General features: G+C 44.9%; 1 protein-coding gene across 1 annotated transcript; it reads left to right on the top strand.

The window, feature by feature from the left end:
- The first annotated feature begins 378 nt into the window (after positions 1–378).
- Positions 379–13,163, top strand: LOC125521988 (uncharacterized). Its single transcript, XM_087536386.1, is given in 4 exon segments — positions 379–523; positions 930–7,233; positions 7,236–7,557; positions 7,560–13,163. Coding segments are annotated over 3 exon segments (1,077 nt in total). The 5' UTR covers positions 379–523; positions 930–6,894; the 3' UTR covers positions 7,976–13,163.
- The last annotated feature ends 5,209 nt before the right edge of the window (positions 13,164–18,372 follow it).

The raw sequence follows: 18,372 nt of genomic DNA, 5'->3' as shown, positions 1-18,372 counted from the left end.
TTGGATCTAATATATTTAATGCTAATAATTAAGAACTCTGTGATACAGCCCATATTAGTATTATTAGGCTTATCAGTCATTCACAGATTTATGGCAGACTTTGTTGTGCCCTATTTTACTGCCCCTTGCCAACCTTTTTGCATTCCAGTATTGGCTGACTATTGTTACCATCTGGTACTTCTTTTCTGTAACCCCCCTTGATGTACATTTTCTATCAAAGTAGTGGTTCAGTCGTTGTCGTTGTATTGCAACAGTAAGTAAGAAATGCATTTTGCATCTTTCCTGTGATAGTCACTTGCTCTTTCAGCGGGCTGTTTCATCCCTTGGAGGAAGCACACCCTTTCAGAATACCACACAAACTCCACATAGAATAGCTCTCAGCCAATGGCTAGACTTGTATGTGTCAGGCATGCAACAGATTCTCAATGGTATTGGGAACTTCTCAACCAACTCGGAGAGGAACGTGAGCGGTGCATTCTATTTTGCAGATGGCAAGGCAGTTGTCGTCACAGGAAGAAAGAAGGTATTTTTCAAATTATCTTGTGTTTATGTTGTGTTTAGTTGCCAACTATTGCTTCCTCTTTACCTTTTATGATGCACATTTTGCTCCATCACTTTTGAGACAACTTCCTTCGTTGCTGAGTTATATTAAATGCACAGTTTTATTACCGTGCCCTGTGCAACGTTTGTGTCTTGTGCACTGAAGGATGTGTTTTTTTTCACCCCCCAAGGGTATTTTATTTGTCAGGATTAGGGATATCAATTACCTGCTTGAAGAGATATATACAACACCGAAGTTGAATTGTTTGTTGAGTTGATTGCTGTAACTTGGTGAAATTACTAGTTTCTAATGGTAAAGAGCATGAATATTGACAATTATCTAAGTATGTTCCAGCATGAATATATAATCATAGCAGTACACCATGCAGTTTCACAATGTTATTCAGAAATAACTGAAGCACATACTGGACTGTATATGGGTGGCTCAAAGGAAGGAAATGAGCATATTTAGTCAGTCTATTGACTACTGCAGGTACCACCTCTTTCCCTTGAGATTTTGGTAAAACTTCTATCAAATCTATGGATATATGTCACCATGGAACATCAGGGATTTCAATATGATCCAGTAATCCAGGAGAGTGTACATGTTCTACCTTGGTTAATTGGCACACTAGACAAGTACTGATGTGTACTGTTCCACATCTGTTTTCACTAGTAAGCTTGCACGTGCGACGCACGTCTCAATTAATGCACGTATATACACTAAATAAGTCATTCTTTCTATATTCTGGAGTTATATGTACACTAATATGTCTCCAGAATATTTTAAACATCTTCATTTGTTTAAAACAAATAGCAATAAAAATATTCTAATCCATTACAAAGATAAATCTCACATAGTGAAATGGGTTTACATGGCGTATAAGAAGAACTAGCACAATGCCCGTGCGTTGCAACGGGGGTATAATAAATATTCTACTGATTCAACATCAATTGTATCAGAACATATACCTTTAGCATCCTCGTCTTTTCCTTCATTCGTCCACTATCTCCACCTTTCCAATCCAAACACGTCTTGACATATGTTTTCCACTTGTTCTTTCGAAGAAAAGCACTATTGCATACTTATGTATCTTTTTTTAGGGTTTCATACAAAGGTATCAAGATGATGAAACTTTTATTAACCATGAGCCATAATCAGAAAATGTTTCATGGAAAGCTGAGAACAATGCAAGCCATTAGCATGTTAATTTCATCGAATCGCTTCATGAGCCAACAGAACTTTGCTAGAGCTTCATCTCTTCAATAACCATGGCCTCTGTTGCCTTGCAAGGTTGATCATCCCTAAAAGCCAGTGTCCATATCCCATCAACATCATACTTCTTTGTCTTCCCTTTAAAATTTTCTGGTAAAGGAAAGGAACGACAAAATGTTTTATTTGAGAGGAAATAAATTGTGCCCAATCTTTTTTCATTAGATTTATTATTCACAACGAAATTTTATGTCGTAATGCTAATCTGTACATCGGGTCCATTTATGGAGCCTGTACATGAGAACAATGCCATCTTGATGTACGTCGAGGTAATTCTTCATAAAAAAAATAATCCACCCAGATATTTTGTTAGATACAACTAAAAAGCAGAATTGACGTTCTTTCCCTCTCTCAAATGCCATTCGGCAAGGAAAAGCATCAACGGCAAGAACATCACGATAAACATTTAGTGTATCACAAATATAGCGAAGAATTAAGGTATTCAATTTCCATACTGCCAATTTAAGAACTTCAAGAAAACTCAGGCCTAAGTTGACTTCGAGCCTGGGTTAGGGCACTCAACCATGAACATCTAGCTCAGTTGCTTGCTTATCTATGGGCTGATCCATTGGAGAGTAAAATAGGCGGTTATTAGGTAGGTAAAAGTTTCTCATAGGTGTAAGAGTAAAACTTGATGTTGTACCATAGAACCCTGCAAAAATTACCGCTATGTTTCAGAATCATCGGAGAATTTGAAGAAAAAAAATACTTCCAATACAAAACAAAATTTAGTAAGATACGAGACATTATTTAAATTCAGAGAGTACAAGATTAATTTGACCAGATTCAAACTCAAATCTTGCACAGAATATTCTAATTCAAAGGATACAAAAAGTAAATGGACAAAATCTACCAAGAAGTGGTGCCACATGTGTCTACTGCCACTGCTGGAAATGCTCCAAGTATGGTCAGTATCAGTGGGAATGCCTAGTTCTAAATAAGGGAACTGTAATTTGAACAACAGCAGGTCCCAGAACCACACCTCAAGCAACATTTCGTAGCCCATATAGCTCCTCATCCTCTGTAGTGTAAAGATCCCAATCTCATTCTCACTAATCTATCCATGACAATGAACTGACATAAGTTTTAGCATGCCAAGGAAAGGAGATGGTAGCATTTGGTTTTGCCAGGGTAGGGAGGAGCTCCAACAGAAAAAGGAGCCGGTGGAGATAGCTTAGCCTTGCATGCAAAAATAACATGTCAGAAGGCTGGGAGGAGATCATGCGGGGACGGCCAGCGTGTTTGCTCGAGCGAGCTGATGGCCGACAGCTGTGCTCGAGTGCAGACGGAGCGCTGAGCTCGAGTTTGATGGGAAGCGGCATAGCTGGGACAAATGCCTGCATCAGTAAAAAAAATGTAAAAACTACTCATAATTGCAGTCATCCATGAGAACAAAATTTTGCTAATTCACGAAGCTCATATCAGAACCTTAGAGGCATTATTCTCTTGTCTTGTCAGCGTGCTACATATCCATAGTCAGAACTCGTAAGTTGTAGTACTGTTATATGCTTGGACACAAATTTTTGAGATAGATTATTGCTTGTTTCATGGACTCATGGAATCAGAGTATCATAGTATCATTAACAATGACAAGGAAGAGCTCCCGAATTAAGTAGAAGATTGCTTCATCCCTTCTTGAATGCCTTTTCAGAGAACCTGACAAACTAACAGGGCACTACATAAGCCACCTAACATCCAAAATTATAGAACCAAAAAGATGCAGTATGCTCATTTCCTGATGATTTAAAATAGAACAGATGTGCCTATAATAACATAAGTAGGCTTACCTTAAGTACCTCGTGCAAGCTATCGTCCGAAGCCACTCGTACACCACTTTTTCCCAAACCACGATGTTGGGACAGGAATAAGAGTATCACTCAACTCAAGCAAGTGCCACGCAAAGCAACCAGTGAATACCATTTAAGCTAGCTGATAATGACAAACTATATTGTATGAATATGATGTCAGTACACTTCAGCCATCATTAAATAAGCAACGGACATCATAATAGCAACTTCACCATTAGTATAGTGTCTGAAAAGAATGCCAAATTAGAGGAACAATTCATAAGTGCTTTAGTTGGCAAAACAATTTTATTTTGACTTGGATCCATCGATGAGAATTCAAGAGGTCGTGGAAAACGTTTTGCTGCAGATCAGACTGAAGGAAGCACCTGAGCTGGCCATTGAGTCTTCAGGGAGAGTAAGCGTCAGCGGCTCCACATCGTTGGAGAAATAATCTTCAAACCTAAGTTACATCATTAATAAAAACAGTGGTGAGTAACATGAAACCTAAGATTTAGAGAGATCTATGAAGCCATAGTCAAAGGAAAATATTTCTGCTGCAATATTTTTGTAAAGCAAGTAAGTCCAGTCATGTAAAATGAAGCAGATATACATGGCTCAATGATGCACTATCCCATATTAAGCAAAGTGTAAAAACTTAAGCTGGGCCAAGGTAATACAATCTTGGAATGCTTACAATTGTCTCCATGAAGGCATTCAGTAGGACGTTCCAGCTGATCCTAGCTTGTGCACCACCAGCAGTTTCTTGCTGCAGTTACATATGTGCAGATTTGACAGGGAACCATTAACTTCAGCAGAAGTTTTCTCAAGTAAACCCTCAAATTCAGACCTAGCACAGGTCAGGCAGTGATACAATAATTGGATTACCAAAAAGAACATAGGGGAGAACATGTATAGCATTTCTGGAGCATGTGCTTAATGGTAAAAACCTGGTCTTTTTAAGATTGTTAATAGCCTCCCCAGCTAACCGATAAAGACTTAATGAATGTTCAAAATGCATGTGGACAGCCTTGGGTTCACCAGATGTGTAAGACTTAAAAACAAAAATACAAATTATACTATTAATTCCACCAGAATTTGACTACCCAACAAAGAAGCTCACAACTATGTTCATTTTAGAAGAAAAGAAAAATTAAGAACATCTAAATTTTACGAAGATGACAATTGTCGGCACCGAATCAGCTTGGCGGAGGCACACGAGAACGTGTTCGTACTGGCTGCCGAGACACGGGCTGGCAGCAAGGACATACTCATCTTTCCGTCGCGTCGGTGGTTCAGCACTGTGCCAACGCCCGCATCTCCTCTTTCTCCCCATTCTCTAGGCTAATATAACCAATCAGAATGTACAAAATAGGTAGTACGTAAATGAAGACTTTCACATAAAGTTAGTGCAAGATGAAACACCAAAGGAACAAAAACTGATTAGTGAATTACCTCCTGTCTGTTGGGTCGATTGATCGAACAGTTTGGGTGCAGGTGGTTGCGGATCTCGAGAAGATAATGGACGTCGAAGGTGGAGGCTGTAATGGCATGGGGGAGGGACCCAGGTGGTGCGGGGGTTGGGTCTGATCCGGGAGGTGCGCCGCCGAGGTCGGGGTGGGAGGTGAGGTCGCCTTGCCTCTGCAGCCTCCGCTTCTCCACAACCTCTTCCCAGAGGAGGCGCACGTTGTCGGCTGGGACCACTCTGAACGGAGGAAGGTTGGAGGTTGGAGGTGGTGGCCGCAGGAGCGCCGCCTGAGATCGGGTGGGAGGTGGGGGGCGGCGCTTCATGAGTGACAAAAATAAATAAATCAAATCGCGAAACGTTTTTTCCCCTGAAGTCACTTAATCATGTACTGTGGGTTGAATACGAAAAAGCGCAGGGTCTTTTTTTGCAAAATACTAATGCAAAATCTAAGATAATGTTTTAGCATTTAAGGAAAATCTAATTATTGCTCTCATCCTGAGAATGAATACTCTCCACCTCTTATGAGGTTACATTACTAAGTGGCAGCAGCATACTGAATGACAATATATCGGGCCTCATAAGAAAGAGTTTTGCGAACTTACTCATGGCTCATGACATGGACTGAAACTTCTAATAATCCAAAACAAAAACCAGACAATCATTTATTTGTCTGTAGATAACAAGGTTGAACATTTCTTGTGACATTTCCATTATGCATGACAAACAACATGTAGCTCTCTGCATCTGCTGTATCCATCCTTCTTCAAGGACTTCCGGTCAACAAATAATGTATTCTCTGTATCAAAGATGGTTGTTGCCTGATTAGGAATCTGTTCCTTGTGCTATCAACTGTTCATAGCCTTCTTGGCATATTGTCGTTGTTTCAGTAGCCCACCTAGAACCATCTTCTACAAGGAGACAGTGCCATTAAATTAGAGAAAATGAGAAATTTTGTAATGCATCAACTTCATTGCGATATAAACACCAATTTTTAGGCACAACCGAAAACTGTTGAACCGGTATGGGCCCAAGCCCATCTTTTTATCCCTTAGGGCCCAAGCCCATGTGGAGGTGCTGACCTAGAAAGAGGCATCCATCCCTCCCGTTCCTAGTGAGCCGCCACACACGTGAGAAACTTCACGCAGGTCCCCAGACACCAAGAGCTCTCCTGTAGGTACTCCTCTCGTTTCAACATGGTATCAGAGCCAGGTTGCCGGCGACGCTGGTGGTCTAGGTCGCCGGCCGGTGGCGAGGTCCGGTGAAAGGGGCAGCGCACGCATCTGGGCGTGGCAGGAGGCGGCGATCTGTGCACGCACGCGAGGTGGCGGAGTGGTGCGCGGGACCTGGTGGCTGACGACGCGAGGAGTCCCGGCTGGCGCGGGAAGATCAGTGCGGCTACGCGAGCTGCTGTTGCTGCGTGGGAGGAACCATACGAGCTGCTATTGCTACGCGGGAGGAAGTAGAGGAGGTGCGGTTGCTGATTGCTGCAGACTGGTAAAGGAAGGGGAGGTAACGAGCTGCTACTGCTGCTGTTCTGCTGGGGAAGGGTGCAGCTGTGTGCTGGTGGCTGGTGCTGGTTTGCTGTGCTCAGGGCTGCTGTTTGCAGAGGAAGAAGGAAGAGGCTACTGGTGTGGAGCTGTTGCTGGGCATCTGAGCTGCTGTGTGCTGCTGCTAGCCAGGGGGTGTGAGCTGCTGCTGATTGCTGAAGGTGAAGGGGGCAACGCTGCTGCTGTTGTTGCTGGGTGCAGCTGCTATCCAGGGGAAAAAAAGGGACCGTGCAGCTGTAGGGCTGTGTTGCTGAGGGTTGCTGTTTGATTACCGGATCGGAGATGACTGAACCAAATGCTCTTGCTGAGGCTTTCGAGAAGCTCGCTAAGATCCTCGCTGAGTCCAACTCTGGGGCCATCGTTCCTCGGCAGGAAGTGGCGGAAGTGGCTCAAAAGCTTGAAATGTCACCCCTGGACATGAAGCTGGAGGGGGCCACAAATTATTTGAGTTGGTCAAGGAGGGCATTGCTGGCTGTGAAACAAAAGGAACCTGATGGGCACTTATTGGGTGCAGTTGATGAACCAGGAGACAAGACTACCACGGAGGGAAAGAGGTGGAAGGTCATAAACTCTCTGCTCGTTGGCTGGTTGTTGAACTCAGTGGTGCCCCCCATTGGACGCTCTCTGTGGAGGGACTATCTACGTCCGCCGATATATGGAAGACTTTATCCGCCTAATACTCAGGCAAGGGTAATTTCATGCTAATTGCTCAGATTGAAGGGAAGATCAGTCGGCTGCGCCAAGGTGACGACATGTCAGTGATGGCATATGTGGCAGAGCTGCAGGCTTTGTGGGCGGAGCAAGATAACTGCGATCCTCTGGAACTCTATGATGCCGCTTGCATCAAGTCAGGGCGGAAGTGGATTGCACGCAGGCGTGTGTTGAAACTGTTGGAAGGACTTAGAGGTTGCTTTCATGGAAGGGGGGCATCCCTGTTGCACCAACCTCTCCAACTATTGAAGAGACTATTGCAGCATTGTCTCAAGAGGAGGTGAGGCTGTCTCTTGAGCATGCAGACATGAAGGCTGTGCTGGCTTCGACATTTGCTGTCACTGAGCGCATGGAGTGGGGAGATCCCAACAAATGTCACGTTTGTGGGGAGATAGGTCACTGGAAGAGGCAATGTCCAACTCGTGGCAGAGGCAGGGGATATAACAGAGGGGGGACTGGCAGAGGTAGGCATGCTAGAGGCAGGGGTGGATACCTAGGGAACTCAGGGGGTCAAATTTCTAGGGGCATAGGTGGCTACTCAGGAAATTCAGGGGGGCAGAGGTCACATATGGTAGTTGAAGGGGACACTGAGACGTCAAAGGGCAAGGAAGATGATGTGGCTACTCAGGACGTCTTGGATACTCAAGTGTAATAAGTCTTCAATTCACTCAGAACAGAATGTCTTCAGTGATGCTCAATCACTTTGGGGTTGGTTGTTTTGGGTTTGTCCTTGCAAGGATTCTCTCTCAAAGGCTTCGGAGGAGGGTTGCTCTCAAACGACAAAAGCCGTGTACTTCTCTCTGAACAACCGCCAACTCATGGTGGAGGGGGTGGCTATTTATAGCCAGGGGCAACCTGACATGATTTGTCCGAAATGACCTTGGATCATTGGGGAACTGACACATGTTCAACAGTCGGAATTTGAACCCACGCGGCAGCTTGACTTGGGCTACAAGTAAAGCTGACTCATCCAACACAGGATAAAATTTTCTCTCATTTGTCTTCGCTCGAAGACATAGGATTTTAGGTTGAGCATCACGTCAGATTCTGACTTCGTTTACCCCTACCCCACTTGACAGTTCAGTGGTTCCTATGACTTAAGAATTAAGAAAATGAAACTACCAAAAGACTATGTCTTCGTGCTTCATTGTCTTCAATGAATGTCTTCATGAACCGTTATCTTCAAGATGAATGTCTTCGTGAACCACCTTTGTCTTCAGTGTCTTCATACATTTTTAGGGGTCGTCTTTGATGGGTAAACCGAATCAATAGGGACTTCTACCTGTGTTCTGTGAATCTCACGAACACGTTAGTCCCACAACCAAGTTTGTCTTCAATACTCCAAAACCAACAAAGGGTTGCACTAGATGCACTTAAAATCTTCCCCTTTTTGGTGATTGATGACAAACTGGTTGAAGTTTTCAACGGGGATAAAAATATGTGAAGTTAAGGCACAAGGTGTTTGGTTTCATGAAGTAGTAGGGGCTCCCCCTGAAGATGTGCATTTATGTAATTTGCTTTTGAATGCAAATGCACATGGCTGATTTTTCTTTGTGGAGATCTCCCTCTTTTCATGAAGTCACAACATGTGCATACAAAGAATACGTTGAAAATAATGAAATGCACAATGGAATATGGGCGTCTGCGAAATGACTTCATGCGCATAAGATCAAAGTTAAGTAGCGGGCAACCAAAAACAGCAAAGAATGTAGCAGACGTCCATCAGGACTTAAGTTTACAACCCCATACCAAATGTTCAAAATGAGAGTTGCAAACTTAACAAAATACAACAAACCTGACCCAAAATTCTCTCTTGAAGACTATCAACCCATATGCTTCTCCCCCTTTTGTCATTGAATGGGCAAAAAGGTGTGAAGACATAGGGTGTCTAAGCGTTCCCGGATGACGATGGTGAAGATGTTTGTGCAACCGGGTCGATGTTGGTGTTGGGTGGTGCAAAAGCCCGATGCAGCATCGCGATGCAGAGAAGTCATTGTTGGAGAAGTGGCATCATCTTCTTCATCAACAAGCCGGGCATGAACAGTAGGTGCAGAAGAATAATAGTCTGAGTCTTCAATAGACGACATAGCTCGCCACTTCTTTGTTGATGGGGGCTTGGAGCCAAACTTGAAGGTTTTCTTGAAGCCATCGGTAGCAAGGTCATCTTCAGAGCATAGGAGTGAGGCTCTTCCAAGCGTGGCGATTAGCTTTATGAGCAACAAAAGTATTTTTGATGAAGAGGTTCCTGTTGCGATTGATGTCACTCTCTGAGATGAGACGCCTTCGTTGACCTTGGAGAGCCAGTCCCAGACTACCTTCGCAGACTCCAGAGCACTCATGCGGCCATACTGTCCCTTGGTCAGATGACCACAGATGATGTTTTTGACAGTCGAGTCCAGTTGCGCGAACCTCTTCACATCAACAGCGGTGACACCTTCACCGACCTTGAGAACTCCAGTCCTGATGACCTTCCAGAGGTCGTTGTCAATGGCTTCAAGATGCATGCGCATCTTATTCTTCCAGTAAAGACGGGGCACGCAGCGGAGACCTTGATTATCCCTGTAGTTGACATAGCTAAAAGTGCAGGTGGTTAAACCGAATAGCACAGAACAAGGGAGCACCTTGTTTTGATACCAATTGAAAGTGCTAGCTATCGACTAGAGAGGGGGGGGGGGTTGAATAGGCGATTTTTATGAAAAGGTTCAAAAACAGACAATGTCTACGAAGGTAGCGGAAGTAATACATGATCTAACAACACTGATGATTAAGATGAGCAGGCATGGCAGGTGTAGACCTCATACATGGATGCATGCATTGAAGATAAACACAAGAAGCATGAAGATAAATGAGCAAACAGATGAATGGCTTCAGAGAATATCTTCAAACACAGACAAGCAAGCAAAGGATTCACAGAATGATGCAGTAAGTAAAAGGGAGAGAGGATAGAGCAAGTAGCTCGGGGAAGACAATGATTTGTTTGACCATTTCCAACTGCTGTGACAGTTGTATGCCTGGTTAGGGAGTCTGAGATTAAACTTAGAAGACCTTGTCTTCACCTTATTCCCCTTGAGCTAAGGTCACCTAGACCTCACCCAATCACTTAGGTAAGTCTTCAAGGTAGACTTCCAAACCCTTACAGACTTTGTTCACCGGCAATCCACAATGGCTCTTGGATGCTCAGAATATGATGCCTAATCGACTAGAAGATCATAGTCTTCAAGTGTAATAAGTCATCAGTTCACTCACAACAGAATGTCTTCAGTGATGCTCAATCACTTTGGGCTTTGGTTGTTTTGGGTTTGTCCTTGCAAGGATTCTCTCTCAAAGGCTTCGGAGCAGGGTTGCTTTCAAACGACAAAAGTCGTGTACTTCTCTCTGAGCAGCCGCCAACTCATGGTGGAGGGGGGTGGCTATTTATAACCAGGGGGCAACCCGACATGATTTGTCCGAAATGACCCTGGGTCATTGGGGAACTGACACGTGTCCAATGGTCGGAATTTGAACCCATGCGGCAACTTGACTTGGGCTACAAGTAAAGCTGACTCATCCAACACAGGATAATATTTTCTCTCATTTGTCTTTGCTCCAAGACATAGGATTTTAGGTTGAGCATCACGTCACATTCTGACTTCGTTTACCTCTACCCCACTTGACAGTTCGGTGGTTCCTATGACTTAAGAATTAAGAAAATGAAACTACCAAAAGACTATGTCTTCGTGCTTCATTGTCTTCAATGAATGTCTTCATGAACCATTATCTTCAACATGAATGTCTTCGTGAACCACCTTTGCCTTCAGTGTCTTCATACATTTTTAGGGGTCATCTTCGATGGGTAAACCGAATCAATAGGGACTTTTACCTGTGTTCTCCTGTGAATGTCACAAACACATTAATCCCACAACCAAGTTTGTTATGATCGTCATATTAGGGGCTTAGCCCAGTGGGTTGTGGCCCAAGTTATCTTATCCTTATTAGGGGCTTAGCCCAATTATCTTATCGTTTGCTTAGGAGTCAAGTAAACCTCTCTATATAAGGAGAGGAGATGTATCAATCTAATCAACCAAGAAGCAATCAGTATTTGCTCGGCTTCCCTTAGGGAGCCGGGAGACCTAACCCTAGCCGCCTCTTGCGCCGCCGCCGCCTCTTCTCCATCACGCAAGGACGGCGCCCAGCCGCCGGCCACTGCGCCCTCGGCCTCGTCTTCCTCCATCTTTCCCCTACAGTCTCCGCCCTAGAACCGGCAGAACCCTAGCTCCTAACAAAGTTTGTTTTCAATACTTCAAAACCAACAAAGGGTGGCACTAGATGCATTTACAGAAACTTAAATGATAAGTGACTGTAGTGCTTCTACAAATTCATTCATACGATGCCTGTTCAGGAGTCAGGACAGAAGTGGATTGGGTATATGCATCATCGTGATTTCGAGTGTGAAATGTTGTAGATCTAAGACATAATAAAATCATCACTTCCTTAGCCATAAACCGAATAAATCACAGAACATATTGGAATCATCACCATGAACCAGCACAAGATTGATAAGTGGCCATATCAAGATCATACCTTTAACACAAGAATCAATCATAACCAGTAGCGACTTAGTGCAGCATCCCAGTTTTGTGAATGATATAGAAGACGTGGTGGTTTCTTGTAGCTCCAGCAACGGGCTACCAAAGCCGTAAATTGACCCGTGCTACATATGGATGGGAGGAACCTGCATAGCCGAACCTGCCTATGGAATCTCTGCAAAACAGAGTACACAGGGGAGCCATGCAGCCTGAAGTCACCATAGGGAAAATTATATCAAACAATTTGATCCAAATAAATTAAGAATCTTCTGCTTGTGAATGTTCAGCCCCATCCATTCGTGCAAGACAGACTACATGAGAGGCAGAGACTAACAATGTTTCTAACTGAAATAAGCTCCATTATCATAATATCATTAGACAAGCACTACGATGATCAGTAACACACCAAATGAATCAGCAATATTCTAGAGCTAGCAGAGAGCTTACAGCCCAAGCATACGCGAAACCGCGCAAGGAAGATGCCCACATCCATATCTCGACAACGGGGTCGATCCGTCACTCGGAGAGCTTACAACCCAAGCATACAATATTTGATTTGGTCACTCCCCGACAGCAAGTCGATCTCATGCATTCTCATAGTCGTAGGTGGCCGGCGCTTGATCCTCGTCCCACTTCACGGCGCCACCATCCTCATACGTCCTTACCGGGGTTGGTAGATCCTGTGGAGGGCCAGCAGGGAAGACCAGTGAAGCAGGAGCACGCCTGGGCAGGTCATCGCTGTCATGGTAGGGCATCACGGGAAGGGCGTCGGCGCGGTCAAATGATGGCGGCGGTAGCGGCGGCGTCATGAGATTTTGTTTTGCGCTAAGGTTTTCTTTGCAGGGACATTTAGCGCTGAGTGGTTGCGGACACGGGACAGGGATATTTCTTCTACCGGTGGAGCTCGGTCAGCCTGCGGTAATTGCTAGGTCCACACAATCAGGATTAGATTAATCCTGACGGTTAAGATTTGCCTAAGAGAGATGAACTGGTGGTGCTGTTCTAGCTGTGTACGTTTGCTGGGGTGTGTTTAAGAAAGAAAAAGTTTGCTCTTTTATAAGTAGTAGAGAAATTGGGCCAGTAAAAGTACCTTTTCAGCCAGTGATATGTTCTAATTCCAGAGTGACCCTCAAGTGCAGAAGTGTGATATGTATGCAGGAGTGTTTGACTAAAGTTATTTGCAGTTCCAATGTATAACCTGGTGTTGTATTTGAGCACACCATCATTTGGAGAGAACTTGTCTTGATCAAAAACATCTTGTGCGACTTTGGTCAATAGTTTGTAGTAGTCAGCATGCCCAACATAACTGTTTTTAACATCAGTGAGCAGTGCCCCTAGTGTGTTTTAAATGTAGTTTTGGGGATGTCTGGTGTGGCCATTCTTATTAGGTGATAGCCTCACCTTAAATCGAATTTGCTAAAGAATTTTGCTCCAGTAAATCCTCCATAAGAGGCATGGGGAATTTGTTTTTAAAACGCAGTGGAGAACTCTCTGTAATTCACACATAATCTCCACCCCCATCCTTTTTTATGACCATTACCGCTGAAGAGGAATAGGGACTGAAACTGAGTTCATATAAGCAATGAGGTGCTCATTCTGCATCAGCACAGCACCCACCCGTGACCCCTATTGCGCAAGCGTCTGTTTCAATGGCAAATGGCAGCTTGAAATTTGGCAAGGCCAAAGACTGGGGTACGGGTCATCACTTGTTTTAAGAGCTCAAATGCTGATGTAGCATGTTCAGACCTGACAAACCCCTTCTTAGTCAGCAGCTGTGTCAGGGGTTTCGTGATGATACCATAATTCCGAACAAACTTGCGGTAGTATTCTGTTAATCCGAGAAACCCTCGCAATTCTGTAGCATTGGTGGGTACGGGCCATTTCTTCGGCTGTTTTTTCTGGATCCGTAGCCACCCCAGTGTCTGAAATAATATGGCCAAGATACTGAATGTTGCTTTGCCGGAGGAGTACTTGGACAGTTTTGCAAAGAACTTGTTTGCACGGAGCTGCTCGAGCACAAGGCGTAGGTGTTCCAGATGAGCTTCCCATGATACATTGTACACCAGGATGTCGTCCAAGAACACTATCACAATTTGTGAAGTAAAAGAGCAAAGACTGAGTTCATGACGCACTGGAACGTCGCTGGTGCATTCGTAAGACCGAAGTGCATCACATGGAACTGAAAATGCACGTGGTGTGTTTTGAAAGCCGTCTCCGGTTCATCTTCAGGGCGCATTCAAATCTGATGATAGCCTGCACGAAGATCTAGCTTTGAAAAGAACCTTGTGTGTGCGAGCTCATCGAGTAATTCGTCCACCATCAGGGGGGTACACATCTCCATTAGAGAAGGGGTTTGTGACGATTCACCAACTCTAGTATGCAGTGTATTGTGCTCTTTATGTAGGTGAACACACTAGGTGCCTGTGTGCCACATTTATACATCTGGTCCGTACACACAAGCACACATCTTCTACCCCGTCGCTTCAGGTATGCATCTTTCCTCTGTTTTAATGCTATAATAACCCCCCCTCCCTCCCATGCGTGCTTCTCTCCCATGGCACTGTGCTCTGGTGAATGGAGGAGAGAAGCCTCCAGGCATGCATCGGCCGCTGCACAGGAGCTGCAATGTGCCGGCAGCCATGTCTCTATCGTTGTTGTCACGTGGACAGCCGTGGCAACAGAGGAGAGCTGCAGCGGCGTCTAGCCTGTAATAGCTGTTGCATCAATTCCATTTTTTGGGTTCACTTGAGATCGATGAATCGGAAGGAAACTTGAGATGATTAGAGTTCGGTGAATCGGACATCAATTTCCGATCAAACCGAGCGAATTCGTACTCCGATCTAGATCTGGGAGCATAGTGAACATAAAACTAGTTAAAGAAGACGCACATTGCTTAAACAAATGGAATGAATAGTTTGCTAAGTGGGGCCATAGCGAACATAAAACTATCCTAACAACATTTTCTTGTTTTGCACTTTCTTTCGTAAATAGATGATGTGTAGGACATGGGCGCAGTCTCCACCATGCAACGTGGACCATTAATTTCCATACAAGTATATCAGTAGAAGTAATATGAAATACTACCTCCGTCCCAAATTATAAGACATAAGTGTCTTATTTTTTTTCTGAGAAAACGCGAGAGGTTGCATTTCATTGCTTTGGAAAGAGAGAGGGTTTTAGTTACAATCCTCCAAGGAGGGAATTACAGTGCCCAAAGGCGCATCAATGAACGTCCCAAGTTTGCGGTACGATGGCTTGTAGCCCGAGGGCGCCGGCTCTGGCCCAGAGGGCGGCCTCGTCCTTGATCTTCGTGAGAAGGTCGGTCGCCGAGGGCCGTCCTCTGTCGAAGACGCAGTTGTTATGATGCTTCCAGATCATCCATGGACGAGGAGGGTCGTGGAGGCGAGCCCCTTGCGCATGGGTTGGGGGGTGTGCTGCCACGCCGTGTGCCACCAGTCGTTGAGAGAGGTCTCGCTGTCGGGCGGGGCGCAGGGGAGCCGGAGCCAATACAGTACCTCGTGCTAGATCTGTCGGGCAAAGGGGCAACCTAGGATAAGGTGGTGCATGGTCTCGGGGGCCTGGTCACAGAGGGGGCATCGCGCAGGGTGTTGCAGGCCGTGGTTGGCGAGGCGGTCGGCCGTCCAACATCGGTCCCACGAGTGATGTGAAGTCGGGTTGACCTAGAGGGTACCCGCGAGATAATTATGAGGCGCGGCCGGGCTGGCAGACACCAGCCCGCCCTAGAGTGGGCTGGTCTTGGCCCTTGCCGCAAGTCCTCAAGACCAAGGTAGTTAGAGTCGGGATTCGGAGTCGGATCGGTTTTCCTCAGACATAATCGAGTCGTAAGATCGAGTCATTCAATCGAGGATTCTACTAGATTTACTCAAATAAGATATTTTGTATGCACACAAGAAATTTATATGGGTTCTATAGAGTTTTGAAACTAAATATGGAGCAAAGAACATACAAATAAAGGCTAGTTGTATTCCACTTCATTTTATGCCTAACCAACCATCTAGCTCGCATGTATGGAACATATAAGAGAGCGAAATATATAGAACATTTAAACCTTCAATGCACGAAATTTACGTATGTTCTTTTTAGAGTGCGTGAATAGTCGATCACTTGTCTATCTGACCTACAGTGCTAAACCTTGAAGGGTCTTGCTCTCCTTCTCCGATCAATCTTGAAGCATCCTCCTTTTCACGCCAATTCCATATGTCGACAAGCCTGATCCTCAATTTCGATCTAGAGTTTCTAAGAGCTAGATCAAAGGTGTCTACGGTGAACATTTGGACTTGGGAGGGGAATAAAGGTCCATGAGGTATATGAAAGGGGGTTTGGATGATGGCATACTATTTTGCTACAACTAAACAAATGGCTTAGATAAGTTAGTAGAATCGGATGTAGTCCATAGCATAGTCGGGATTGTACAGTTTTGTACAGGATTCTATGATTTTGATCGCGACTCAACATGGATTCTACCTTATCCGGATTCATAGTGGGATTTGGATCGACATGCTTTCATAGGGTCGTGAAGTCGTAGGATTCTAGCAGTCGAATCAGGATTCTGACTACCTTGCTCAAGACAAGGCGACAGGAGTACTGATTGTCACCGCACGCTCCCAAGTCACTAACTAGATTGGGTATTTGATCTGAGTTGGCCACTGGCCTATACGCACTAACCACCACGTGGGAACATATATGGGCATTCAGCATAGTATGTATCAACCGAAGCTCTCCAGACGTCAGCGATTTAGTGGCGCGCGCTCGGGTGGCCCGCGTAAGCACCAGCCTTGTTTAAGGAGGTTGCCAGGACTGACACCGACCGCATTCGCAACATGCAGTATTGCAAAGGACGATTGGCCCATGGCCCCTTCGCATTTAGGATGTAGACCGACGTGCTGGCCTCTCTGTTGAGGCTGGGCATGACCTAGGAAAGTGTGTCCGGCCAGAGTGATCAAGCATGTTGGGAAATGTGGTGCACCCCTGCAAGGAAGTTAATCTATTTGAATAGCCGTATCCTCGGTAAAAGGACGACTTGGAGTTGTATCCGATCTATACAACTAGAACTGGATACTGAGATGTAAATGGGATATGATGGCTTCGGGATTGCTTTGTCGCAGGGAGTCGAGAAAGGACCTCTGGGCGTTAATACTACAACATGCTTGCTTAATATATGCTATTCTATACTCTTCTAAATGCTGCAAGATGCTTGAAGATGCTAGCCTTCGATAGGCTAGGCTTTCCTTTCTCTTCTGGCATTCTGCAGTTCAGTCCACAGACACAACCCATTCCTTTGATACTGATGCATACTTAGTTTAGATCTGATGTAAGTCTTGCGTGTACTTTGGATGAGTACTCACGGTTGCTTTGCTACCCCTTTTCCCCCATACCCGATTGCTGTGATCAGAAGATGGATCCCAGGAGACAGATGCCACCACCGACGACTACTACTACCCGAGGGTGCCTACTACTACGTGGAGGCCATCGACAATCAGGAGTAGTTAGGAGGCTCTCGGGCAGGAGGCCTTGCCTTTTCGATTGTGTTACTTTTGTGCTAGTCTTCTTAAGGCAAATTTGTTTAACTTATGTCTGTACTTAGATATTTTTGCTTCTGCTGACTCGTTTTTATTCGAGTTTCTATATTCGAGCCCTCGAGGCCCCTGGCTTGTAATATAAGCTTGTGTGACTTAATTTGTGTTTAGAGTTGTGTTGTGATATCTTCATGTGAGTCCCTGATCTTGATAATACATATTTGCGTGTATGATCAGTGTATGATTGAATCGGGGGCGTCACAAGTTGGTATCATAGTCGACTGCCTGTAGGAACCCCCTTTCCAACTCCTTGGCCGAAGTCGAATCTAGTCATTGGAAAGCTTTTACTAACATTGTTGTGTGGCTTATGGGCCCACATCACAATTGGGTGGTATTAGGATCTTTCATTCCTTGTCTATACTCTGGGACTTTGACCTCTCTTCTATTCGGGTTAAATGATTTTGCTAACTCTGACTCTAGGGTCTCATGATCACATCCACCCAAAGATTTGTATTAAGCCTTTATTGAATTTGGAGCCAGGATTTGCTTCACAATGTTCATGGACCGCATGATCCTTTTATGGAGGGCACCCTGTGTAGTCCCTTGCAGATACCTCGCTCCAACAGTTTTCTCCGAAGTTGATGTAGGCTTTGCTATGTCTCGTTATTGTATCCCTCCATCGCGTGCCTGCGCGCCGCCTAGTGGTCTAGCTGCGTGTGTTTTTGAACTCGTGCTGCCGATTTTATCCAACTCTGTGCGTGGATCTGTATGTCATGTTTGACTACTATGATGTATCTATCACACTTCCTCCTTTGTGCATGTTGCTTCATGAATGTGTAGCGACCCGACCTCAAACGGCCAAGCCTCTGTGTATCCGTGCCATCCTTGGATCGGTATGCTGGCACACACAGTACATCAATGTATATATCAAAGTGCAATCACATGTA

This window comes from Triticum urartu, chromosome 7A (assembly GCF_056163025.1).
Source record: "Triticum urartu cultivar PI428250 chromosome 7A, HENAU_Tu73, whole genome shotgun sequence".
NCBI classification, from domain to species: domain Eukaryota; kingdom Viridiplantae; phylum Streptophyta; class Magnoliopsida; order Poales; family Poaceae; genus Triticum; species Triticum urartu.
This window is presented reverse-complemented; position numbering and strand designations above follow the sequence as displayed.